Source organism: Dunckerocampus dactyliophorus, chromosome 20, assembly GCF_027744805.1.
Source record: "Dunckerocampus dactyliophorus isolate RoL2022-P2 chromosome 20, RoL_Ddac_1.1, whole genome shotgun sequence".
Taxonomy (NCBI): domain Eukaryota; kingdom Metazoa; phylum Chordata; class Actinopteri; order Syngnathiformes; family Syngnathidae; genus Dunckerocampus; species Dunckerocampus dactyliophorus.
The window spans coordinates 12,369,477-12,394,814 of NC_072838.1; the positions used below are offsets into that span (position 1 = coordinate 12,369,477).

General features: G+C 41.3%; 2 protein-coding genes across 3 annotated transcripts; both read left to right on the forward strand.

Moving 5' to 3' along the window:
* Positions 1-97: 97 nt before the first annotated feature.
* On the forward strand, positions 98-15,618 carry LOC129173257 (oxysterol-binding protein-related protein 3-like). 2 transcript variants are annotated; one of them, XM_054763992.1, is made up of 22 exons: positions 98-259; positions 4,279-4,383; positions 4,474-4,590; positions 5,929-5,982; positions 6,053-6,166; positions 6,234-6,383; positions 6,467-6,557; positions 6,667-6,770; positions 6,915-7,007; positions 7,099-7,237; positions 7,332-7,456; positions 7,563-7,694; positions 8,742-8,835; positions 9,078-9,313; positions 9,399-9,536; positions 10,316-10,379; positions 10,529-10,607; positions 10,744-10,888; positions 11,192-11,336; positions 11,417-11,543; positions 11,736-11,858; positions 12,760-15,618. In XM_054763992.1, exons 2-22 carry the CDS (start codon positions 4,321-4,323, stop codon positions 12,854-12,856), a joined length of 2,430 nt encoding a protein of 809 aa, XP_054619967.1. In that variant the 5' UTR covers positions 98-259; positions 4,279-4,320; the 3' UTR covers positions 12,857-15,618. The 2 variants fall into 2 exon arrangements, with proteins under 2 accessions (XP_054619967.1, XP_054619968.1); XM_054763993.1 differs by having other exon boundaries at positions 6,470-6,557; positions 12,760-15,616.
* Positions 15,619-15,697: 79 nt separating this feature from the next.
* Positions 15,698-25,037, forward strand: LOC129173259 (gasdermin-E-like). Its single transcript, XM_054763995.1, has 10 exons — positions 15,698-16,627; positions 20,003-20,221; positions 21,122-21,314; positions 21,423-21,600; positions 21,675-21,795; positions 21,989-22,090; positions 23,045-23,166; positions 23,242-23,395; positions 23,476-23,546; positions 24,513-25,037. The coding sequence occupies exons 2-10, from the start codon at positions 20,011-20,013 to the stop codon at positions 24,756-24,758; spliced, it is 1,398 nt and encodes a 465-aa protein (XP_054619970.1). The 5' UTR covers positions 15,698-16,627; positions 20,003-20,010; the 3' UTR covers positions 24,759-25,037.
* Positions 25,038-25,338: the final 301 nt, after the last annotated feature.

A 25,338-nucleotide genomic window follows, 5' to 3' on the forward strand; every position in this document is an offset into this window, starting at 1 on the left:
TATTCCTGTCCACGTCACTCAAAAAACCTTTCCTTTCAAACGCATGAGGCCACCGTCGTCTCCACGCCCCACTTTTCTTAACCCCCATTTGTGATTGCCTAAAGGGAGCGTCACTCAACGTGCCTTCCAAGCAAACCCCTCCCTCTCGCCAGTTGTCGGTCAATGAAGCGAGGAAGAGGACTTCCCGACAGGTACCTCTGTCAAGATGAGGTTGTGTTGTTTTCACTGCGGAATCAAACGTGTTGGACCGATAATTCAGGTAAAGATCTATGGATAAATGGCTATTTCGTTGAACTGAGTGGCAGCGCTGCTGTCTTTGTTGAGGTAGTAAAACGCCGCTTTCGATAGAATGGCTAATGGACTTCGTCGTGACATTTGGTGGCCCAGCAGTGCCTGAAAAGCACCGTCGTTCGAATGTGGAATGAAATTGTTACCTTTGTGTGGTGAGCGCCGCTTCGACGGCCACGTTGGGCATACTGACCTCTTTTTCTTCGTGTAGGAACTGCTGCGTTGGCAGTCGGTCCCTGGAGCTGACTGTTTAAACTGAACACCTGTAGAGTTTGTCCATTCACCGTCGTTTATTTGCGATTTAGGTCGTCGGCGCTGGCGCCTTTCTAGAATGTCACGGTTATTGTTATGGACTGAGGATTGTTTTTCCTTTATCTGGCTGCCTTTTACAGTTGTAGTATTAGTTGAACATTTTAAAACATTGGTGTTTTGGTGATTTATTTACCTGTTGTTCTATTATATGTGGTGTTGCGTGATGTCCTCACACTGTATGTTGTCATGAGAATGACAGAGTGACGACTTTTCAGTGATTTAAATCTGTAAGGTGGTTACAGTAAAAGCAAGGATAGCTTCAAACTGTGATGAATGAAATAATATAATGTGCTTACTGGAACCTCAGGAGAGGATAGGAGGTTCGTTTATGATACTATTCAAAATATCACTTGGTTTTTGAAAAAATAACATGTGGGTAAAGTCATGACTTATTTCCTCGACGGGATCCGAGATTAATTAGGTGATGACATGAGTTATGGGAAGTGTGTGTGTGTGAACAAAGTGGTTATTCCTCATTGCATCTCTGGGTGTCATTATTCAGACTGCCTGATACTGATTTGTCACTGTGTCACGCACCTTAACAGAATACCCACTGAAAAGCTGGTAAATATGCAACACTCTGCCTCAATTAATATGCTAGAAGGCCGCGTTGCCTGTCATTCCTTATGCTTTTATATTGTTACAGTACAGTGCCCCCTGCTTCAGTGAAGCCGACTGGTTTCCTTTTGTGAAACCAGTTGTACAAACATGCACGGCTAACAAATAGTCTTTCTTGTTTTGTACCCATAGCAACATGCTGCTGATGAGTAATGTCAAGCATTTCGGGAATGGGATAGAACGTTACCTTAAACATTGGTGGGGCTACTTGGTGTTTAAACTGAGTGCAAGTCGGTGCGGGCTGCTGATGCCTGCATTAGGTTCAAATCGAACAGGTTGAAAATATGCCAGTTCAGATCGAACAGGTTGAAAATATGCCAGCTCGCCGCTACCCTCGGTGGACATTATGTCAGAGGTCAGATAAGAGGTGCTAAGTGCTGCTGCTACCATAAGTTTCCACACACCAGATGCTATAGTTTGTTGCAGAATTTGGGTGCTCGATGATAATGTCAGTCTATTTGAGGCGACTTACCCTCAGACTGATAAACACGGGATGATGCACAGTTTTCACTGGATAATTCCGCAAAGAAGCTTTGCCGGAAGATTCTGGAGATTTATCGGAGGGCAAGTCACAGATGGTCCATTTGCGGTCCATATTGACAGTAATGCACTGCGGACTGTCGGGTTGATGACAGTTATGCAGATGCATGAATGCAAGCAGAAAGCAGAAAGCAGATAGATTGGCTGTGAATCAGCATCTTTCTTGCCATGACTGGAAACTCCAGTCTGACAGTTCCTAAGGCTGAAACTCAGCCTGTCTTTGGACACTGGCGAACACCACTATTAAGCTTTGCTGTGTGAAAGACACTTTTTTTTTTTAATAGTGTGTGTTCCCTGTAGCAGTGCTGAGCTCAAAGATGACTCAAACAAGACCTGCTGAAGTAATGTTGTGTACTTACGAATGATACTGTCTAAAAGTAGCAACCTTTAACAATTTTCTACTGCATTTAAAGTGTGACAGAGAGAGTTTGGTGTCTCTTGAAGCTGTGCACATCTGCATTCAGTGTTGCAACACTAGTTTTTTATGATGGCGACATTGTGTTGTAGATGAGAAAATACAAACATATTACAGTGTTTGCCATGTTTAACAAATGCATATTATGTCTTATCTATTAAGGGGCCACATTGAACTAAAATGCTTAGAGAAAAAATGCTTAAGAGTTACAAGAAAAAAGCAGAATAACTTTTTTTTCTGTGCAGTGAATGCAACGGTCTTAGTTGCATTAGCTCAATATATCCAGTAGCTCATTATATCAACAATGAATATTTGGTCGTGTTCAAATAAACCCAACAAAAGATTTAATTTTGCACCTGAGATTACACTACAATTTTAGGACTTTATTCTTCTAATACTTTCTTGTAATTCTACAAATATATTGTCATAATATTTGTTTTACTTTTTGTTCTATATTGTAGGTCATTTTCCAAAGAAATTCTGCATACATTATTTGCAGCACTACAGTCGCAATCTACTTGCTCTTTGCATGCATTTAACTACTCATGAAATTTTGCATGATTTAAAAAAAAAAATGCTTACAAACATGACTCTTACAGCCAAAGTCACATGTTCAGGTATCACCTTGACCTTCAGCTTGGGTCTTGTGACTTTAGTACTGTAATGACCTCTTTGCATCTTTAACAGATCTTTTACACACTGTTGAGTCATTAATGATTGACACTCATTACACAAGTCTGGAAAGCCCAATGTACTTAAAAGTAGCTTGGTAATAATAATAATACTACAGGAATCACTTAGTGAAGGTAAGAAAGGTAGTGGAAGACTTGTTCACAGCCTCTGCAAAAGCTTTTAAGCATGCAAAAGTGAGGAACTAAGGTTGTTTACACTTGACATAAATTGTGTGACCCTGTGCAGGGGACAGCTTTTCAAGGTTGCTGAGTTGTGTGAAGGAGAGGGGGGGAACAAAAAAAAAAAAGGTGCAGCGCGTTATGTAATCTGCTGCTTTGACTGACCAGCGATGATGCCAGTCAACCATGCTGTAACATGAAAACTTTGTTAAGCTTATACAAGCTGCTCAAGTGTATTGTTTCTATGTTGTCTGTGTTTAACGCTGAGCTCCACGGCAGACTCAGTCTGCTTTTAGCCGAGCTTGGTATAATGAGGCACATTCTTTCCTGTTGATGACTCACCCGCCGGGCACGGCACTCGCTATAAGGGAGGCCTCGAGGTACCACAAAATAGACACACACTCATTTAAACCATTACCCTGTTTGCAGAGGGTGGATGTAGCTGCACCTTTTAATCGAACAATACACAATTTGGCATGTATGCAGAACACTGAATGCGCCTTGGCGTCACCTCACCATAATTGGGATGTACTGTATACGCTTGTGTTTGTCCTAACTTTCACTTCACAGTGTTGGCCAAACAGTCTGGGGGCGTGGTTAGGAGACACTCACAACGCTGCAACAAAAGCATGAACAAACACAACCAGGTTGGGGCATGTGTGGCCAAGGAGAGGAATGTCTGTTACATCACAGCCCAGAAGCTGGTGTTCCACCGCTCATCTCTTCCGACCGTGTAAACACGAGTAAAGCAGAAACAAGTCATTATCCCCCCCAACAAGAACGTCATGCTTTCACTTGCTTGTATCTCTAAGCTGAAGCCGGTGGAGGATGGGGGAGTATTTGTCAGTGACAAATCCACTACAGTGTGTGGCAGATCCTTAAAAACACACGCAAATAGCATTTTTCACGGTTGCATTACAAATAATTGAAAGGAAAATCTTTAGTGTGGACCCACTTATTATTGATGTTTATACACAAATCAAATTCTCTGCTTTTCATACAATTATTCAAAGAGACTTGACCGATATACTGGTGACTCTTGACATATAATTGTATGTGTGAGCATTCCCAATATACGTAGGCTTTTATGTTTTGTGTAGATAATCATCAGTCTAACTTTAAATTTAGCCCACTTTAACTGCAGTGCTTCTCATGATTTGAAAACACACTGACTTCCTCTGGTTGCACGCACTGTCATAAAACGAGTATCATCTTTGTGTTGCTGTGACATCACTTCCTCTTAACCTTTCTCAGCAGCACTGACTGTCGGCGTGACCATCAAATGTCAGTGTGAAGATGACATCACCATCACCAACTCACAGTGATAGCAGTGGCTCTTCTAAGCAGGATAGTAACCAGGTTTGTTTTTACTTTGGTGACCAACATGTGTTTGCAGTTGCCATTTAGATAGCAGCTGTCTGACTTGTGCACCATTTTGCCTCGATACAGGACAGTTGGGAAATTGTTGAGGGCCTCAGAGGGGCTCCTGCCATCATGCAGCAACCTGAGCGACAGGAGGGTTTCCTGCTCAAGAGGCGGAAGTGGCCCATGAAAGGATGGCACAAAGTGAGCTCCTCATTGCACCTCACTAAGACTTGTGTGTGGTTAGGATACAAAAGTTATAGATAAGGGCTGAACTTACAGACAAGGTGGTGGCTGCCACAAAAAGCTTGTACACAAACCGCTGTCTTGTTATGTATTTATTTATTTAGAACCTGTCTGGTTCAGCAGCATAGTCATGCAGTATGCGTGAACTGTATGATTGTTTGCCAGAACAGCTTTGCTTCACAACAGGTGAGTCTGTTATACTCCTCCTGTTCCAGTTGCATTGCAAATTTGTTGTTAAAACCACAGAACAGAACATGGTTAAAGGGTTGACAGACAAAAAAAAAAAAAAAGAAGAGAGAACAGACAGTGTGAGGTCACATCACTGACTGTGATTGGAGTCTGAGTAGGAGATATTTGGGAAGAATTAGGGGAAGGGACCATAATGTGGCCACACATGGTGAGAGCATCCACTTCATCTCCTGTTTCTGTAGTGCTGGATGGGCCAGATAATCAGAGGGTGTGGGAATAGCAGGGGTGTAGTTGTGGTAACTGATTGAAGAAGGCAAGGACTGGTTATGGAGCCTCGTTGGAGAACCTGGGGATGGACAAGGAGAGAAAAGAGAGGGCGAGAGATACCAGTGGACACAGCAATAGCTATAGTAAAAGCATCTTTCTGTGTGGTTGTTATTACCATTACGTTTCTATCATTCAGGACAGAAATAATGGTGATAACAACAATAATAATATTAAGTGTCAAATTAAAGATGCTGAAAACTGACCATGCATGCATGCTGATATTTGTGATGTGTGCTTGGAGCCGGTGCTAGTTCCCCCTGAGGGTGCGGCGCCGCCCCCAAGCTGAGTTCTCCAATATTCCTCCCATTACATCCAACCCTCCTTTACTGTGCGCTCATAACCATCAGCGCGTAACCGACTGAGGGGGGCGTGTCTCTCTGCAGCTCTTAGCGGTGTTGGGAGTGGGAGCTGGAGCCGACCCTCAACCCCTGATCAATTACAACAGAGTAGATGTGGTTGGGCGGAGGCTGTAGACTCTGAGAATGTGGACCAAGAGGAGAAGAATGCCGAATGCACAACGGTCTTTATGGAATTTGGTTTTAGACACAAAAATATGTCTTGGTTTTTGAACACAAACAAAAGCATCCATGCGTTGGTGACTCAGCTTCTGTGAAAAATAGATTGTGGTTCTTTTAGAGTTGGGACACTGGAGACCGTTTCTTTTTTTTCATTGATGTCCAACTGCACAACCTCAGTTAAAGCGTCTTGTTTACAACCACCATTCTACAGAATCCATTTTGGCAAGAAATATTGACATGACTTTTGTGTTTCACCATGTAGAGATATTTCGTGTTGGACAGTGGTGTCCTGAAGTATGCAAAGCATAGCACAGATGTAAGTATCACACCTCAAGAGTGCCACTCAGTTGTTGTTGTTGCATGCTAACACAACGTTTGATCGACAGTTAAGGAAGGGAAAGCTTCACGGCTGCATTGACATTGGCCTCTCCGTCATGGCAATCAAGAAGTCGACCATGTGCATTGACTTGGACACAGAGGAAAACATCTATCACCTAAAGGTAGCCGTAGATGAGCACATTGAGTGGGACACTTTTGTATTTGACACACAATGTTGCTGCTTCCCAGGTGAAGTCCCCCGAGCTGTTTGAGGAATGGGTGTCAAAGCTGCGTAATCACCGTGTGTTTCGGCAGAACGAGATCTCCTCGTTTCCCCAACCCCACCACTACCACCCCCACACCTTTTCTTCACCATCCCTTATTGACTCCTTCAGGACAGTAAGTCACATCAATACTATTGAATGCTGAAGTAGTGCAAAAGGGGTCAACACTGTTTGTTTCTTCCATCTCTCCCGCTCAAGCAGAGGGCTTCTCTCACCAAGCAGGCGTCAATACATCAGGCCAAGGCCTCTTGGCTCCACTCCTCAGACGACATGAACAAGTGCGGCAAAGGTTTGTTTTTCTTAATTCAGGTAAAGAAACCATGTTTAAAAGGAGTGACTTAAGCAACCTGCAGTCATAACATAATTGGAAATAATGAGAATATAATGTATTTTACCAGACTTGGAGGAGTGTGAATCATACCTACTGGAACTCAACCTGCTTCTGAGGAGTATGGAAGTCATGCACCGCACCTACTCTGCTCCTGCCATCAGTGCACTACATGTAAGCACTTTCTTAGGATGACTCGTCTTGCTGTTCATGATTTGCTTTTGTGAGAAGAAAATCCATCACGCTAGCATAGTATTGGACTGTCCAAGATGGTGCTTGGATGGACTTCACGAGTATTGATTTCTTCTGCTACCACAGGCATCTACTTCTGATATCCCAAAGAAAGAGAAGAGGACAAGGAAATGGCGATCCAAGAACAACGGAAGCAAAGATTGCAAAGCAGCAACACAGGTGAGGTACAGTGTATTTTAAAACTTCATAATGACTTATATTCTTTCATTGACATCTCTTATTTTCCCTACTGGCCACATCCACCTTTAAGACCACTTATGTTCCCAATGCCTCCAATCCCAATCTCCCATCAATGGAGGCCAACAGCCAAGAGGTCTGTCCAGAATCTCCAGACTCTCCCATCGAGGTTTCACGGATGCAAGAGAACTTCTGCAGACTAGCCAACAACAGTGAGTCTGCTTATGAGAGATATTTACTTTTTTTCCCCTCTATTGGCTTCCTGTGGCATTTCCATTAATACAGTGCCATATTTCTGTTGGCCAGTCCTCGCCACACTGAAATCGGCATTTAGCTCCCTGTCAGCAGAAAGAGACAGACTGAAGCACACCATTGAAATGCAAACTCTGAAGCCAATGCAGGTGACAGCCTTAAAGACCGCCTATGGCTCTGTGAGTACCCGGCACCTCTGAGCACATCCACCTGTGTGATTACGCAATAAACATCACTGAAAACCCCTGTAATAATTCTCCCGACCTGCTTTTATCATCCAATTAGGAGTGTTCAGAAGACTCCCATTCTCTGGTCCACCAGGCGTCAAATGAGAGCAGAGCATCGATTCCTGAGTCGATATCGGAGTTCTTTGATGCCCAGGAGTACCTGCTCTCCTCTTCCTCTTCTGAGAATGAGGTCACACACAAACGCCTACACAAACCTTTTACTCTTATGTTTAAAATCAAAGGCACTGTTCCGTTACAGTGGAACCCACTTAACTTCGTCCCTCTTATATCCCCATCGTGTCCATGTCAAACAACTCAAGTCCTGGTCCGTGGTGTTACTGTTATTGAAAAGTGCCCACTGAAGTCGGTGTCAACATACATGGTCGACCACTTTTCTCCACATAAAATCTGAGACCCAAAGGGGTCATTTTTATGAACATCGTTGAGTATTGTCAACTTCCTCATCATTGCTAAGCAGCGTGCCACAACATAACTACAGTCTAGTTAAACAGCATTAAACGTGCATGCAGTGACTTCCTGCTCAGTGCAAAATGAAAGCATGGCAGTATTAACCTTAATTTAACATGTATTTTTTTTTTTTTTTTTAGATTGTTAACCTAGAAGAAAGATTTGTGAATGTACAAAAGCTGGATTGTCATCGCAGTCAAGACATACAACAAAATTACCTTCGGAACTCTGTTAGATAAGCGCATAAAGTATTGTAATGTCAGAGGAAAGACAACAAGGCAGGCTGCACCCTACACATTAATGCAGCCAAAGTGGGTCTGAACTCTTCTCTCTTGCTTGCTTGAACTAGCAGGCAAACACCACTGCCACCTACAGCCCAATCCCTGAATCACAGTTCAGAACCATACACAAAACTCATGAAAACAGAAGAATCAAAATAAAAATGTGCACAAATGAAGGAACAAAGTCAACAAAGTGCCACAAGCTCAAAAATCCTTTATTTTCACCCATTCTCACTATGCCTGTAGCGGAAGTCGCACGTGAATGTACACGCAATGGTTAGTTTTGATTTTTGTTTTGTCTATGTCAACAAAACGTTTGTCAATATCATTCAACCAATGTGAGGGGTGCCAAGATAAGCGGGTTACATAAAATATGCAATTAAAGAGTAAATGAGTGAATTTTAGCTACGGCACAAAATCATTTAGTGTGTAATTTGGATTTGTTCATTGTCATGCTGACATTTCATCATTGCTTGGCTTATCTTCAGGCATCAGACGATGACTCCTACATCAGTGATGTCAGCGACAGCATCTCCATGGATACATGTAGCAACGAGGGGCTCGGTGACAGACACAACTCAGGTACATGAAACAAACATGTCTACTGTGTGTGTGTGTGTGTGCGCATGTAGAACTCTCTCAAAGTATGACTAATCCTCTGGAGAGATTGTTGGCATTGAAATAAGTGTTGCGTCCATGGCCGACACTGCAGTGTTAACACATGAGCCACATGTGTGAAGTGGCATCATCGTTGTCTGCAGAAGATACATTTAAAAGAAAACTCTGCTGTGATGTAAATCTTCAGACATGTTGTTATCTTGCAGTGAGCAGCGTAGGGTCTGTGTTTCGCCCCCGCTCCATGCTGCCCTCTCCCAGTCCGGCTTGCAGCGTGAGCTTGTGGAACATTCTGAAGAACAACATTGGGAAGGACTTGTCCAAGGTGGCTGTGCCGGTCCAGCTCAACGAGCCACTCAACACCCTGCAGAGGCTGTGTGAGGAGCTGGAGTACAGTGAGCTGCTGCACACGGCCAACAAGACCCACAACCCTTACCAGCGCATGGTGAGAGGATGGAAGGAACATATAATGACGTGTGAAATTGTTCTTATGTCGTGTGTTCATCTGCCATGTTTCTCTTCATATGTAGGTGTACATTGCGACATTTGCAATAACTGCTTACACGTCCTCCTATTATCGGGCTGGGAGCAAACCCTTCAACCCAGTCTTGGGAGAGACTTTTGAGTGTGACAGACCTGATAAGGGCTTCAGGTTTATAGCTGAACAGGTATGATTGATATAGGTGACATATCCAATGGTATCACTTCGTCATTACCGCAATTACCGCAATGATTAGACACTACATTAATTTGGTAATAGTGTGCTGTGACAGTTTATAAACAAGAGGAGAAACAGCGCCCTCTTCCAGTGTTGTGAGGCATTGTCAGGCTTGTTATTAAATAGTACCACTAGGCCTGTCACGATAACAAATTTTGTCTTGACGATAATGGTTCTACAAATTATTGCTGATAAATTATACTGTCAACATTATTATGAGACCATTTTTACATTAATGTAATGTTAATATATGGCATAATAATGCAGGTACACTGGATCAAAGCAATAAACTTAAATTTCTCCCGAGTATTTCACATTTGTAATTGGAATGTCAAGAGCTTTTAAATAAAATAAACATTATGTAAAACAAGTGTATTGATTAGAACAAAATAGATGAGTAGAAAACTGAAATATAATGCGTATCATGGACACGACACCGTATTACTGATTTAGAATCAGTGTCACTTTTGTTATTGTCTGAATATTGACAAAAAGCAGAAATAATGCGCCCTGGTGTTGAGACAGATGAACATAGTGAGCTCTCTTATCATCTAGCCAGTTTGGTAGAGAAAGAGAGAGGAGGAAAACAAACATGCAATCACATGTCAATATATAGAGGCTGGCAAAATGATCAAATTTGTTTTCATTTGTCACGCGGTTAATTGATTTATTATCGTGGCCAGGCCCGAGTAACACTTTTTGTTTATTTTCTGTGATGTAATTTTCCAGGTGAGCCACCACCCTCCTGTTTCAATATGTCATGCGGATTCCAAGAACTTTACCTTTTGGCAAGGTGAGCATGAAGAACCTCTGTGATTAGACACATAAACTAATTGGTTATTCTACAAATACTGTAGTTCTTCTGTACAAGATGAGCTTTAACTTTTTCTCATTCAGCAATTTTCATTGTCACCTAGTATTTTGTGTTCTCTTCCTTTTTAGATGTTCGGTGGAAAAATAAATTCTGGGGCAAATCTATGGAGATAGTTCCAATGGGAACGACCCATGTCACACTGCCTGCGTAGGCCATTTACTCCTTTTTGCTTTTTGTGTGATGGACTGTTTTGTTCACATTTGTAAACTTATCATACTGTTTAGTGCATGCAGAGATTCTATTGAATTTTAACAAAATGTACATTTTGCCCGATGTTTAATAGGTATGGGGACCATTATGAATGGAACAAAGTGACATCCTGCATCCATAACATCATCAGTGGTCAGCGTTGGATTGAACACTATGGAGAGATGACCATTAAAAATATCAACAGTAGCACATGCGAGTGTAAAGTCACATTTGTCAAGGTCAGACAATACAGAGTTTGAGCACTGTTAAGGAGAGAAGCTAATACATATCACACAATTTAGTTGAGGCATTAAGGCATCTTCTTAAATCATCACCCATTGCAGCTCTTGGCTTTTGGACGTTGTGTTCTCAAACATGCATGCTGCCGCACATTAAGGCACACAGCGCCATCTGCTGGACAAAGAGTGGACTTCAAAATAAAACGGGCAGCTTGAAATGAAGCCTTTAACTCAAGAGTTTAATAACAGTGTGGTATTATTAACGTTTTTGATTATTCTATTTATTGTCCCTTATCTTTTTAGGCCAAATCATGGAGCTCTACCGTCAATGAGATAGAGGGCGTGGTGACTGATTCAAACGGAAAAGTTGTGCATTCCATTTTTGGAAAATGGCACGAGTCCATTTTTCAAGGAGATCCACCTTCTGCCACATGCGTCTGGAGAGCAAGTCAGTGTTTCACTGAGGAATTTTAAAACTTTTGGCCCGTATCTTGACCTCACCCAAGCTGATACAGTATGTTTGTGTAGATCCCATGCCAGTGGATCAGGATCAGTACTACGGCTTCACTCAATTTGCTGTGGAGTTAAATGAGCTGGATCCCAACTTAAGACCTCTGCTGCCCCCTACAGATACACGCTTCAGGCTGGACCAGAGGTTGACATTTTATACCAGTTTGATTATGGTGGCCATTTTGCTACAGCCTGACCTGACATCGTTGTTTTAAGTTAAAGATGTTGGACTGTCTGATCAAGAGGTTCTCGTCTCCAGGCGGGCGCAACTAAATAAATGCGCTACTCTCATTGCCAGTTCTTTATTAAGTTGGATTTCTGTGGCCTCTTTGTTCAGGCTACTGGAAGAGGGAAATGTGGAAGGGGCCGAAGAACAGAAGCAGAGGATAGAGCAGCTCCAGAGAGAGAGGAGGAAAGTGCTGGAAGACAACAACATGACCCACCAGCCGCACTTCTTCAAGTATGCTGACTTTGTACTTGTGTTTGTGTTTGGATGCGCAATCAGACGTGTGCATGTGTGTCTTTTTTCCCCACATGACCGTGAGATAACATCTACAGAGGCCACTGTGTCTCAAGTGATAATGTCTGTTAAGGCAGTCCCCCCTTTAAACAGCCTGTTTAAGGTGGAGAAGTAGAAGGCTTTAAAATATGACCACTTTTCTCTGCTCCACTCACCCTAAAGCAGAAGTTTGCTCCTGCAGCTTTTTTTTTTTTTTTTTTTTTAATTTGCCCTCAATAAGTTCTAAAAATAAAATTGGTTAATTATTAATGAGCTATATTTCGATATTACACTAATTAGCTTTTTGACCTACTGCATAACTCAATGATAAGATGTGGATGGTTTGTTCAGGTGGCTTAGCATATTTAAGCCACATTGAATTCAGGTTTTTCATCTTTACTGTACAAAGTGTATCGAAGTGGCTCCTGCATTGTTCAATTTTTTTTGTATGCGGTCTTCTGCGGAAAAAGTTTAGACACCTCTGTCCTAAAGGCACTTGAAAAAAATCCTGAAAAGTAAAAAACCTGTATTGACCCAAATATACTCCTTAAGACATCTCTGAATATGAAACGACCTGTGTTTTTTAAAACCCTTTCATGTAAAAATATTTTTAAGCCAAACACCAAGACAGAATTATTTTTTAATAGGTTAAATCATGTTTTCAAAATCAGTTCAATCAGATATTCATTGTAATTGGCATTTCGTGGCCGTTTGACAGTTTGTCCTCTGTTGTTTGCTAAGGGTGTGTTCACACTTCTCATGTTTGGTTTGATTAAAAAAAAAAAAAAAATGTATTTAACTCTGAGAAGTTAAAGTTACTGAATGAGGAAAATATTGACTTTTATTGATACTGTTTTGACAGAAAGTCCGAGGATGACACATGGGTGAGCAACAACACATACTGGGAGTTACGGCGAGACCCTGGATTCACTAAAGTCGACTTTCCTGTATTGTGGTGACCGGTACAATTCATCTTTCACTCCAGTGTATCATAGAGAGGGAAGTAGAAAAGAGAAGTGAGATCGACATCAGGGAGTCCTGATCTGTGTCGTGGCAACCCAAACTAAAATATGGACTTCATGTACCCTTTGGCTAAAACTTTATCATGTACATTTTGTCTCATCATTGCAGTTGTTATTTTTACACTTTTAGCAAGACTAAAAATTTGCCATGTAATATAATAATATACTATAAAAGTGCCTTTTATTGCAGTGCTGCGCCCATTCAACTGCTGTAGCAGTTATTTACCCTGAGAGATCCTTGACAGAACTTCATTAAAAAGCAACATTTTAGCTGTTCCATCAATATCATGACTCCAGGATCCACAGAAGAAGAACTGATTAAACCTTTATAAAAGAGTGACTTTATCGTTGGCGTCTGCCATGGCACTGTGGATGCACAGAAAACCCAGGTAAAAAAATGGCAATAATTAAAAAAAAAAGCTAATAAATGACACAATGGATGTACAATTAAAAGAGTTTCACTGTTTTGTGTGCGTAAAAGAGATACATATATGTCTTGCTTTGCTAATTTGTGGTCATTTATGCATAACATTTGCGAGTATGTTGTCCAAAACAATGAATGCGCCCATAGACACATTGGCCCCATCATTAGGTACACCTACACTGTTTGGTGAGATCCAATACAAAACTGTGCTGGAAATATTCAAATAATAATGATTATATTACTGATTTTTATCAGAAATGCGTAATTACGGCTGTAATTTGCTGTAGTATTAATGCATCATATGAAACTGCATGAGAGGGACATTTTATTATACAGCTCTTGTGTAAGATGTCCTCAGATTGTGCTGGTACCTAATAATGCTACCCTGTGGATGAATATCAATGTATATAACACTTTCTGTTTAGATTACAATGTAGCTGAAGATGGTTTTCCTGATCCACTTTTCATATTTAGCAGTCCCAGACAACACGATCTACAAGATTTTACAGTAGACCAGAATGGTATTGCATCACCTTCATATAATTGCCAGAGATTGCATCTTTTTTTTGGTATGTGTACAGCCTGTGTTTTTAAAAAGTTTTGTGTAAGTCACATCGCAGCCCAACCACCACCTGAAGAACCACAAAATTCCCCATCACAGATTTAAAAAAAAAAAAAAAAAAAAACAGCCTCTGAGATAAACCACAACGGTGTCCTACATTGACATAACGTGAGAACATCTTACAGGGGTGTCAAAGTCCATCGCACAGGGGGCCAAATCACCAAGCCTACTTTAGGTTGTGGGCTGAGCTGGACATGACCCCCAATCCCAACCCCACCCTCCAACTTTTATTCTTATTTATCCTGAAATTTTCAACGCATGTATATTTCTGCATAGTGAAAGTATTAAAAACCTTAAAACCATCTTTTCCTTTCAACCAACATAATTGGTGAACGTAGCACACATGAGATGCATTATCTGTGCACACACACAGATGCTCGTTTGGAAAAAAATAGAAGATAGTATGGTCAGATTTTGAGAAAATGCCTCATTAATGCTGATGAAACTATGCCGGTTTCTTGTGGTTGCCTTTTCAGGTGGGGACAAAACGCGCATGACAGTTGGTGAATGTAGTTTTATGTGGACATACTTTTTTTTTTTTTTTTTTTTTTACTTGACTTGTGTGGATGGACTTCTTTTTTTTTTTTTTTTTTTTTACATGGGAGTGTAGGAAATGTGCTTTTTTGTGTGTGTGTGTTCATTCTTTCTTGCTTGAAATTTCTACTTCCTGATAGTCCGCGGATGTACGATTATGGTTGTTTTGGCGTGGTTGTTCGTTTCAGTAAAGTGATTGTTGATCGACCACCTCTTTGTCATTCTCTCAATGTCCGGGCAAAAGCTACAGTATTTTATATCGACACAAAAACATCACAATCTGTGAGATGTGTAACTCGGAAGAGTTTCCAGCTGTGGAATGGGCAGATTATGCATTTCCCAGCATGCTTTGCTGTAGTTAAAATGATCAATTTGACTGTTTTATGCCTCTTTAATGTGTTATTTTATACAGACAGGGTGTAATAGTTAAAGTGCTGCCGTTTTTAGTTGTGTACAGTTAAATTATTTTGACTTTTGGGCTGAATTTGGCATCCTTATTAAGAATGGTTGTGAATTTCGTGCTTATTGTTTCCACTTTTAACATTAAAATTCCAGAGTAGTTCTGGTCTTTTATAGCCGTCACATACCCCCACGACCCTAATGAGGATAAACGGCATGGAAAATGGATGCATGGATGGATAGTATATACCAGATGAATCGTTTAATTATGCAGGTCGCTGTAAGCACTTTGTTTGATAAGGTCCGTGAGTCGGACCAACTCAGTGCTATTTTCCAAACAGTTCCGCTGGCCAGATGAAATTGCAGCATGGGCCACATTCGGCCCCCGGGCCTGCGTTTGACACATACTGTATGCCTTACAGTGAAAATGCCCAGTATTCAATTCTAAGGCCACAACCTCCATGAGTGCACACATGCTTAAACCCAATAGGCATTCAAGTTTATTCAGCTTGTGGTTGGAAAATATGCATAAAAATGAGAATAAGTGTCCAAATACTGACTTGCCTAATAATTGTGCACACAGTATGTATGTTTTAGATGTCAAACAGGGTGAGATCCACCCCGATGGCGTCGCACCCGCGTGATTCATGGACGCATATGCTTAGTGTGCCGCTGGAGCTGACACTGCACTAATGGCCTGTGACTGCTTTGGGGCACCCCCTGCTGCTCAGTGAGAACAGAAACTGCAGATCGATATGTGCTTTTGCTTTTCAGTAACCAAATACCAGAAAACTCTCCGACGACACCAGAAAAAGTAGATTTGTCGCTACTTGCTTTTGAGAAAATGTCACCAAGAGGGTTTGGGATGTTGCTAGATTTAGCAAGGCAGTCATGTTGGCAGCACTGATAGTGGAGCTCTACGCATCCATGAATCACGCATGCGCAAGGCGCAATGCCACCGGGGTGGACCTCGCTCTGTTTTTCAGAGCCGGATCTAAAATGTAAATGTATCTTAATCTTCATTAACTTACTACTCATACTCAAGCCTCATTAAACAAGTAGTCCTAACTACAAGATAAGTGGTGGAGACGGGAGGCGAGTTTGGATGTAATTACTACACTGTCTAGACTTTGAGAGGCGCTGGCTGAGATAAAATATGACAGTTATTTTATTTTTGTGAAGTGATGGCCAATTTTAAATGAACAAACTAAGAATCAAGTTGACTTGTAGTTCTAAACATGATTAAGGTGTTTTTTACTTTTTTGTCTCTCCTGAGGTTATGCTTTTTTCCTACAGCCTAAAAAATTGCATATTGTTTGTATGCAAATGATCATGATGCTCTCTCTTTAAAACAATGGCTATCACAACTACCTCACTTCTGCCAAGTGTGACGGTTGTGATATCTATGTTTTGAAGACAGGAAATCATGAAAATCTGCATGCAAACAATGTGCAGGTTAGCCAACGACTTCTAGTGATTTCTAGGACAGCCAATAGCGACTTGTCTTACTGAGGAGCCAGCAATAGTGGGGAGGAGGCAGAGAGTTGGGTCTCCCTGGCTGGAAAAGAGCGAAGTGTTTCAGTTGCTTGTTGCCTGTGTCACCATCACGCTGCCAACACCATTTTCCTACAAACTCTGTGAGCAAAGATCCTCTGAAAACCCCATAGGACAACTTCTTGCTTACTTTGGTGACGTTGAAGAGAGCTTCAACAGGACGCAACAACCTTCTGTAAGTAAACCATTACCTGTTTGTCGATTACGTAAACGGGCATAAGAACACGTTTAATAACCCCTAAATATGCATTTAAAAAGTGATTATAACGTGGCGTTTTCTTCATGGTGGACATTTACCATTAACCATACGTTACGTAATGCCACTTAAAAATCCGAGTCATGAGTCTTGGCGGCTGTTGGTCTCCCCCAGTACGCGCGGAGTTAGAATGAGGGGCTTGCCGGGAAACGGACACGCGCGCTGGCACGTGTTTGTGTGTGTGTGTGCAGGAGATGGGGATGTTATGGAGAAGAGTCTTGATTAAACTTTTGCACTTTTTCTTCAAATCAATCCACTGGAAAGAGGAACACATTCTCTTCTGTTATCTTCAATGTTCATTTTCACAAATATGCGCGATTTTTGGCGATGTGTTTATATTCTTGATACTACTACTACTACTACTACTACTACTACTACTGTAACAGTATATACAGTACACAGTATATAGCATAGCACAGTGTATAGATAAGCCATTGGATTCAGGAGGATTTTGCTTTGGGAGCAAAAAGCCGAAGGATTTGAATGAGAGCTAATAGTTTTTGCTTTTGTTTACCGTAGTTATTTTGCACGATTGCTTTTTTTTTACATTTGGATGTAATAAAACGGAATAAGTGAATATTGTTGTATTCATATGTTTTTACATTGTTGATACAAATATTTTTGTTCCATTGTGCTCAGAATCACGATGAACAAAGTCAAAGGCAAAACATTTTACAAAATCAGTTATGTATCAATTATTTTGAGGGAAAAAAAGTATCAGTATTGGCAACACTGGTCTTGTATTGACGTGGTGTCGTTTAGATACCAATGTCTGCAGTACTTGTCCTTATGAGGGTCACATGTAAACTGGAGCCTATCCCAGATGACTTCAGGCAAGAGACAGTAGAGTACATGCTGGACTGGTCACCAGTCAGTCACATGACACATACAAAGGTTTGTTTCAACGTTTTATGGTTATGATGCACTACCATAAAATATATTTATCACTACAATAAAATATATTTATGTAAATAAAATATGTAGGTGATCCACATATAATAAATTGCTTGTAGTATGCTCACAATAAAAGTTGCTTTCCCACTGGGTTACAATGAAAAAGCAACTCCCCAAAACAGCAGGAACATTTTAAGATGAAATCTTTGTCCTAATAATGTTTAGCTTTTTATTTTAATAGTATTCACTGACATCGATGCTGAGCACAGTTTAACATACAGTATATATCGTACATTTATTATGTATGGTGTATTTCTGCCTGTTTTGTGCTTGTTACACCTATTAGCAACCAAACTGGAACAGATAGTTACAGAACAGAACAGATAGAAGTTTCAGCTACAACGCCTCCTTAATAATTAAGACCAAGTGAGTCATCATTGTGGACTTGTTCAAAGTAGTATGACAGGAGTGGAAGTAGGTACAGTGTGCTTCCTTGGAATGGATGATGGTATTTGTTTTCCCCTCGGGGGGAAGTCTTTCACTCCCGCCGTTCATTGCACTCTTTGTCCACAAGCCAACTTTCTTTTCTTTGCCTACTTTGTTTAACAACATCGTAATGCTCAAATCATGCATTCACTTTCTGCTCTGGAATATTACGCATCAGAGTGTGTTGACAACATGCTTGCCTTTATTACTACTTGTGTGGTGAGCTGCTTTTTATGAACGCGCCTGGTACTTTGTCTGTAAACTCTCTTTATGGCTAATTTGCATCTACAAAACTTCCTTCTTATCCCTGGGCATATGGTCTGCTTTCTCGCAGCCTCAGACACATGATGGTTCAGTGTTTCCCACAGGACTGCAATCTGTTTGTGGTGGTGGGTTGCAGGGAGGGTGATGACCTCATCGTGTCATTTGCATAACTGGCCATGGCACATGTGCACGTAGTTGTAATAGACGCCGTAGGAGACAAAGAGGGAGCAAAAAAACGTCGTCGCTTCTGCTCCAATCAGACCACAAAATGTTGGTAGATTTGTCTAGAGGAGGCTGAATACTCGCCAAGTATAACAACAATGATCCCTCCTGCTACGTCTGTTTACTCTCTGGCAGACCAGGTGTAGTTACGCAGAGTTACGATGCCATCTACTGTATGGAATCTGCACTTGTACTCCATATCAATGGTCAATGAATGGAGAGCCATTATTCTTATGTTAAGGGCATTTCAGTATTGGCATTGCAGTATTGGCATGGTGGTGGTCCCCCTTTTTAAAAAGGGGTACTGGAGGTGTAAAATGGAACACGAGATTGACAGGTGGATTGGTGCGGCGTCTGCAGTGTTGCAAACTCTGCATTTGTCCGTTGTGCTGAAGAGGGAGCGGAACCGAAAGGCAAAGCTCTCAATTTACGGGTCGATCTGCGTTCCTAGCCCCACCTATGGTCATGAGCTACAAGTAGTGAGAGATAAGGTGAGAAGCACTGTCATCCAGGAGAAACTCGGAGTAGAACTGCTGCATTGAGAGGAGCCAGATGAGGTGGCTTGGGCATTTGGTCAGGATGTCTACCGAACGCCTCCCTGGGGAGGTGTTCAGGGCATACCTGACTGGTAGGATGCCTCGGGGAAGACACAGGACACATTGGAGAGACATAGTCTCTCCAACGGCCTGGGATTGCCGTGGGATCTGCCGGGAGGAGCCGGACGAACTAGCCGGGGAGAGGGACGTCTGGGCTTCCCCACTTAGGCTCTACCCCCGCGAGCCAACTTCAGATAAGGGGAAGAAGATGGATGGTGTGCAGTTTTATGTTTTTACTGTAATAAATGTACATGCGGCCGCACGGTGGTCTAATGGTTAGCATGTTGGCCACACAGTCACAGTCAGGAGATTGGGAAGAAGACCTGGGTTCGAATCTCCGTTCTCCCTGTGCGTGGATGGGTTTTCTCCGGGTACTCCGGTTTCCTCCCACATTGCATGTTCGGTTAATTGGCGACTCTAAATTGTTCATAGGTATGAATGCGAGTGTGAATGGTTGTTTGTCCATATGTGCCCTGCGATTGGTCGCCCGAAGTCAGCTGGGATAGGCTCCAGCATACCCCCGCGACCCTAATGAGGAGAAGCGGTATAGAAAATGGATGGATGGAAGCGTACATGCTGCTCTTGGCCAGGTTAGGCTCGGAAAAGGCATTTTAAATGTCAATACTAATACCAGATGGGGAACATTAAGCTTGGGTTACTGGATACGTACTCTAAGTATGTCCATGATCCCCTCCCACACACTGAGACAGGGTTTACTTTGCATTCAGGGAAATTTGGGCAACATGAAACAGAAAATTGCTTTCAGTTGTTTTGTGGTCTGGTAATATTTTGTGTGTGTGTGTGTGTGTGTCTTCTCTGCTCTTTCTCACAGTTCCAGTCATGTTTTCCAAGGCCACTGCCAAATTTGTCCGCCAGGTTGACCCAGAGGGAAGACTCATCCACGTGTCTTGCATCAATGACTCCAAAAAGCTGGTTCCGATGGCTCTGGTGGTCAAACGCAAGCGCATCTGGATCTGGCAGAGGACCAAATATCAACCAACCGATTTCAACCTAAGTGATCTGTTGCTGGGAGACGAGGTGCTTGCGCCCGGTATGTAGGTGCACATTTGAAACCTCTAGGAAGTGAACTGAAAAGCAGTCGGATGCATGAATGATTTAGTTCAGAGTGTACGCTTCAGGTCAAAGAAGAATGACTGGATGATAATTGTTAATGTGGCTTCAGGATATGGAATGTATTGACCCTAATGTAAAACAGGTCATCTTATTATTTGGGGTTTAGAGATTTACTGTATGCAAACCAGCAAGTAGGACCAAACGACTTCTCCCCAAGCGTGTCAGAGCTTTTCTTTTCATCACTCGCACAAATGACCCGGTGACACAGAGACCCACTGATGCCAGATTATTTTTTTGAAATTTTCCAAGAAATTGATCTTGAAAAAGAAGTTATATCTCATGTTATAAGTTATGTCTTATATTACAGCAGAACCTTCAAAGTCAAACTGCATCATGGTATGTAAGATTTGGAGGGAAAATAATCTGTTCAAGGGTCACACTGTTACTTTCATAAGACGGTTATTTACTAAACAAAGCATTTTTACAAATTCAAATACAGTGGAACCTCGGTTTTTGTCATTAATCCGTTCCAAAAGGTCTGATAAAAACTGAGACTTGAAACTAACTGAATTTTTTTCCATAGGAAATCAGGGTGTTCCCCAAGGATTTTTTGAAGCTGTGGTGGTGGGCTGCATGGGAGGGTGGACTGCTGCCGCTGTGTTGTGCTGTTGCTGCGTCTGCAATTTTTTTTGATGGCAAATAGCATTTTTTTATGACTTATTTATTAACTTATTGAACTTTTTCCAACAACCAGCAGACGCCTTTTCACACTAGTCCGTTACATGCCTAACTAAGACTGGACGGTTAGAGCTGTACACTTGCTCACTTGAACTTTATTGTAATCATCCCCGATGCTAACGCCTAAAGTATGTTTCAGATGTGTCCCAGGCCGAATTCCTGACCTACAACAGCATTTATGGAGACAAACTCATGGCCACGCTAGAAGCTGAGGCAGGCTCTGTCGGCCTCACGCTCGAGGGTCGGGGCACGTCCAATCTCTTGTCATGCTTTGGCAAGCTGAGGAAAAAGGAAATGGATGTGAAGAAGTTGTTACATGACTCCAGAAACAGGTAGCTAAATAATCCATGACTATATCCTACAACAGACGCCAGCACCTGCAGTATAGTCGTAGTAATAGTCGTGTCTTGTTGCTGCACGTGTTTTTATTTGTGCACCAGGCTGGTGGACATGCAGCATGTGTTGGTGCAGCAGCTGGAGAAGCGAGCCGAGGTTTTGACCGTGGTCAAAGAGACAATCTTCACTACCTCCGCTTGCTCCGTCACGCAAACCAAAAAGGAAAAGTGCACCTTTCATGGAATGGTGGGGCTGATGGATGCATTAGGGGGGTCTGTTAAGGTGTGTTGCACAACTCTTCCACTTCCTCCTTTCCTTCAATGTCGGTGTCAAGTAAAAAAAAAAATTCCTTTCAGGTTTGTGTCAAGGACAGCAATGACATCGAGGTGGACAGTAATGTCATTTTGGAGATCCCCACTGATACGGTCATTGCATACAGCATTATGGAACTGGAAATTCAAAAAGATGGACACTATGGTGAGAGTGCTGTGACTGGGCAGTGAAGAAAAATCACTTCTTCATTCTGACACTTCTTGTAAGGCTAAGCATTTCTCAGAAACACTTGACATTGTCACTTTTTAACAGGCCAACATAGGAGAATAAATCATGCATTGTATAACAACTGCAGCAGAGAGTCAAGGTCGATGTGTGTGTTTTGATTTATTTTCAGAGATATGCCTCCAGCCCGGAAAGATAGGGGGCTTTCAGGCCGACATGGTCAGGTCGTGGTCCTCCCATGACTCCCTGGACGTGGTGGACGGCAGGTGCCTTGGTGAGAATATACCAGAAGTTTTTCCACAGCATCAAGTTCTGAATGATTTTTAAATTATAATTCAGCCGTTGAAAGGGAACCTGAACGCTACGTACAGTATGTATTTCATCAACGTCAAAGTAGAGTGTACTTCTTGGCTGCTACCAGCAGAGGCGCTGTTAGTTCAGTCTCAACCGGTTTGCTGTCTGAGGAAGTACAACACGTCAGCAATGGGAAGTTGAGCTACAGAGTCCATGCAGACTCTGTATTACACTACTGGCTTGTAAGCAGGAGTTCACAACATTCACAAAGAGATTCTACAAAACAGTTTTTAATCATTGAGCAGTCATTTTCCCCCATTTTGGATCAGTTTTGTCAAATTGTTTAGACTACTACCGAAACACTCATCTTGCTTTGTAAATATTCCATAAAAACGTGCTTGATTAGGATTTTATGAAATTACTGTACTTAGCCAAATAAAAATCTACATAGATCACCATTAATTTTGTACTGTACTGTACTGTTTTAATTTTCGGGGCAAAAATAAAAAAAATCTATAATTTAAATGTTTTTCCCAAAAATAATAACACCTAAACCAACGGTGTCCAAAGTACATCCATTTGCAGCCTGTGGCTGTTTTTTAACTGGCCCGTTTCCGAAGCTACACATCAACAACAAAACTACTTTTAAAAGGAAAAATCAGCAGTGGTTTTACAAAATAAAGTGAAAATATTAAGTGAAAAAACTTGTATTAAATTACTGTACTTACCCAAATATAAGGCAACCCTGAATATAAGACGACCCCTGTTTTTCAAGACCCATTTTGTCAAAATAAGACATAAAAAGACAAGATTATTCCTTTTGAAAAAATGAAAATATAATTGAGTTAGATACTATTACATAATACTTCTTGCTATGTTGCAGACACTGAATAGAGGTTACTCCCTGGTCTATGACCTCATACTTGTCTTACAGGATCTGAGATGGAAGATCTGTCTCCGCTGGCTGAGCTTCCCCAAGCAACTGGACTTGCCTTGTTTCGTAAACTTAAAGACATTCTGACAGACAGAGTGACTCTGTCACAACTGCAGTGTGAGGTGAGTCAATGTGACGTGAATACTTTCTCATGGAAAGTGAGCACAGATGAAGAATGGAGTTTTTGCCTCGTTCAGCTGGAGAAGTTATGCTTTGGTGAACAAGCTGACGCAATGCAGCTGGAGGAGCTCTCACACAGTCAAAATGAATTACTGTCAGCCGTTCTGGATCTTCTGGGCAGCACTGCTGCTCCCCTGAACGCAGCTCATCTGTTGGTCAGTGCCCTAGAAGGTGAGAGGAGATCCTCGAGCACACTTTCCAGCAATGCTTTATTTAGCGGGCTTATTTTCCTCTCTCTTTTATACCCGTAGAGTTGCCTGATGAAAGTCTGAGCCTTATGGGGGACAGTCAGCCTGAATTCTTTGAGGCCTTCAGTAGCATGGTTAGTCATTTCTATCACTGTTTGGCTTCACTTGACATACAGGCAACCTTAGAATCTCCGAGGTCCTTTCACAAGGCCTGCAAAAGCTGGGCTTTCCCTTATTATCTTATCTATTGTTGCGGCCAACAAGACAATCTGTGTAAAAGCTACAGGAGGATAAATGCTGCATCGACTGTTACGGTTCTGACACAATTTTGTACGATCTCTGTGTAAAAGGGGTTAATGATGATACTGAAAAATCTATATAGATCAACATTAATTTTGTACTGTATAATTTTCGGGGAAAACTAAAAAAAATAAAATAAAATCTTAATTTAATGTTTTTCCCCCAAAAATAATAATATTGATAATGTATAAACACCTAAACCGAGGGTGTCCATAGTGCGTCCATTTGCGGCCCGCGGCTGTTTTTTAACTGGCCCGTTTCTAAAGCTCCACATCAACAACAAAACGACTTAAAAAGAACAAAAACAAAACCAACAACAGCAAAAATGGAAAAAATCAGCAGTGATTTTTGAAAATAAAATGAAATTATTAACCGAAAAAAAGTCATAATTTTACAAGAATAACGTCATGTGAGGAAAAGGAACCATGCGGCCCCCTGCTGGAAAACGTTTGGACACCCCTGGCCCAAACAAATGATTAAAATGTATGTGAAGTACCAGAAAGAGAAAAAAACACAATTAAAATAAACCAAAATAAGACTAAAGAGATGGGTTTTGGAAAATAATTCTATAATAATAAATAGAACCATGTGATTTATTATTAGCCAATCAGCAAAGACAGTTGATGTTAATAAGAAAAATTAATAAAACAAGATAAATATTTGTATCGCTTAGGGCTGAAAATTGAAGAAAAATGGAGAAATAAAAGCTACTTTAAGGGGCACAATGAAAATCATGCAAATGTAAGTCGTGTTTGAACTCAAATGGGTGACACTCTTTCCACTCTTTCCACTCATTTCAGATGATGTTGACAGAGAAAAGCCTGCGTTTCCCCATCCAGGATCTTCCCACTCCTCTGCAGAAAGAAGAAGCGTTACATCGTGCAGAGAGGCTGCTCAGCTCCATCGGTGTGACGCTGAGGAAGGACCGTGATGTCCTGTGTTTGGAGACAGGAGAAACAACTGCAGTGGACCTTTTGGTCCTCAGCCTTGGCACACATGGGCTGGCTTTGATTTGTAGCGGGCAAAAAGCGGCCAGTTTGTATTAGGGCAGTGATGTTCAAAGTGTGGCCCGGGGGCCATTTGTGGCCTGCGGCTGTTTTTGTAAAAATATAATTTAACAAGAAAACTAGAAAAAAAAAAAGCCAAAAACTACAAATTCAGCTGTAGTTTTACAAGAATAAGCTCAAAATATTAAGAGAAAAAACTTGTAATCTAGCAAGACAAGGTCGTCATTTTATGAGAATAACGTAATATTGTGAGGAAAAATAACGTAATTTTACCATCAGAAAGTTGAAGTATGCCAAACAAACAAAACAACGAGAAAAGTTGTCATTTTTTAGGGTTGTGGCAAAAAGTTACAATGTCACGAAAATAAAGCCAAAATATTACGGGAATAAAATCATAATTACGAGAAGAAAGTTGAAAGAGCAGAGATGGTAAAAACAACTGCAATTTTACGACAATAAGGTCAAAATATTAAGAAAAAAAATGTATTCTAATGAGGAAAAATGTCGCAATTTTATGGTTTCACAATGATGAGGAAAAAATGACATTTTAGTAGCACAGAGTTCAAATATTAAATACAAAATACAGTTTTTTTTGGAAAAAAAAAACTAAACAAAACAA

Excerpts from the sequence above, each read along its gene's own strand:
- LOC129173257 (XM_054763992.1), top strand. The coding sequence starts at position 4,321 with ATGACATCACCATCACCAACTCACAGTGATAGCAGTGGCTCTTCTAAG. Across the intron at positions 6,558-6,666 it reads CATGAACAAGTGCGGCAAAG|ACTTGGAGGAGTGTGAATCA; the intron begins GTTTGTTTTTCT and ends GTATTTTACCAG. Across the intron at positions 9,314-9,398 it reads ACAACCCTTACCAGCGCATG|GTGTACATTGCGACATTTGC; the intron begins GTGAGAGGATGG and ends CTTCATATGTAG.
- LOC129173259 (XM_054763995.1), top strand. The coding sequence starts at position 20,011 with ATGTTTTCCAAGGCCACTGCCAAATTTGTCCGCCAGGTTGACCCAGAG. Across the intron at positions 20,222-21,121 it reads AGACGAGGTGCTTGCGCCCG|ATGTGTCCCAGGCCGAATTC; the intron begins GTATGTAGGTGC and ends AGTATGTTTCAG. Across the intron at positions 23,167-23,241 it reads TGTCACAACTGCAGTGTGAG|CTGGAGAAGTTATGCTTTGG; the intron begins GTGAGTCAATGT and ends TGCCTCGTTCAG.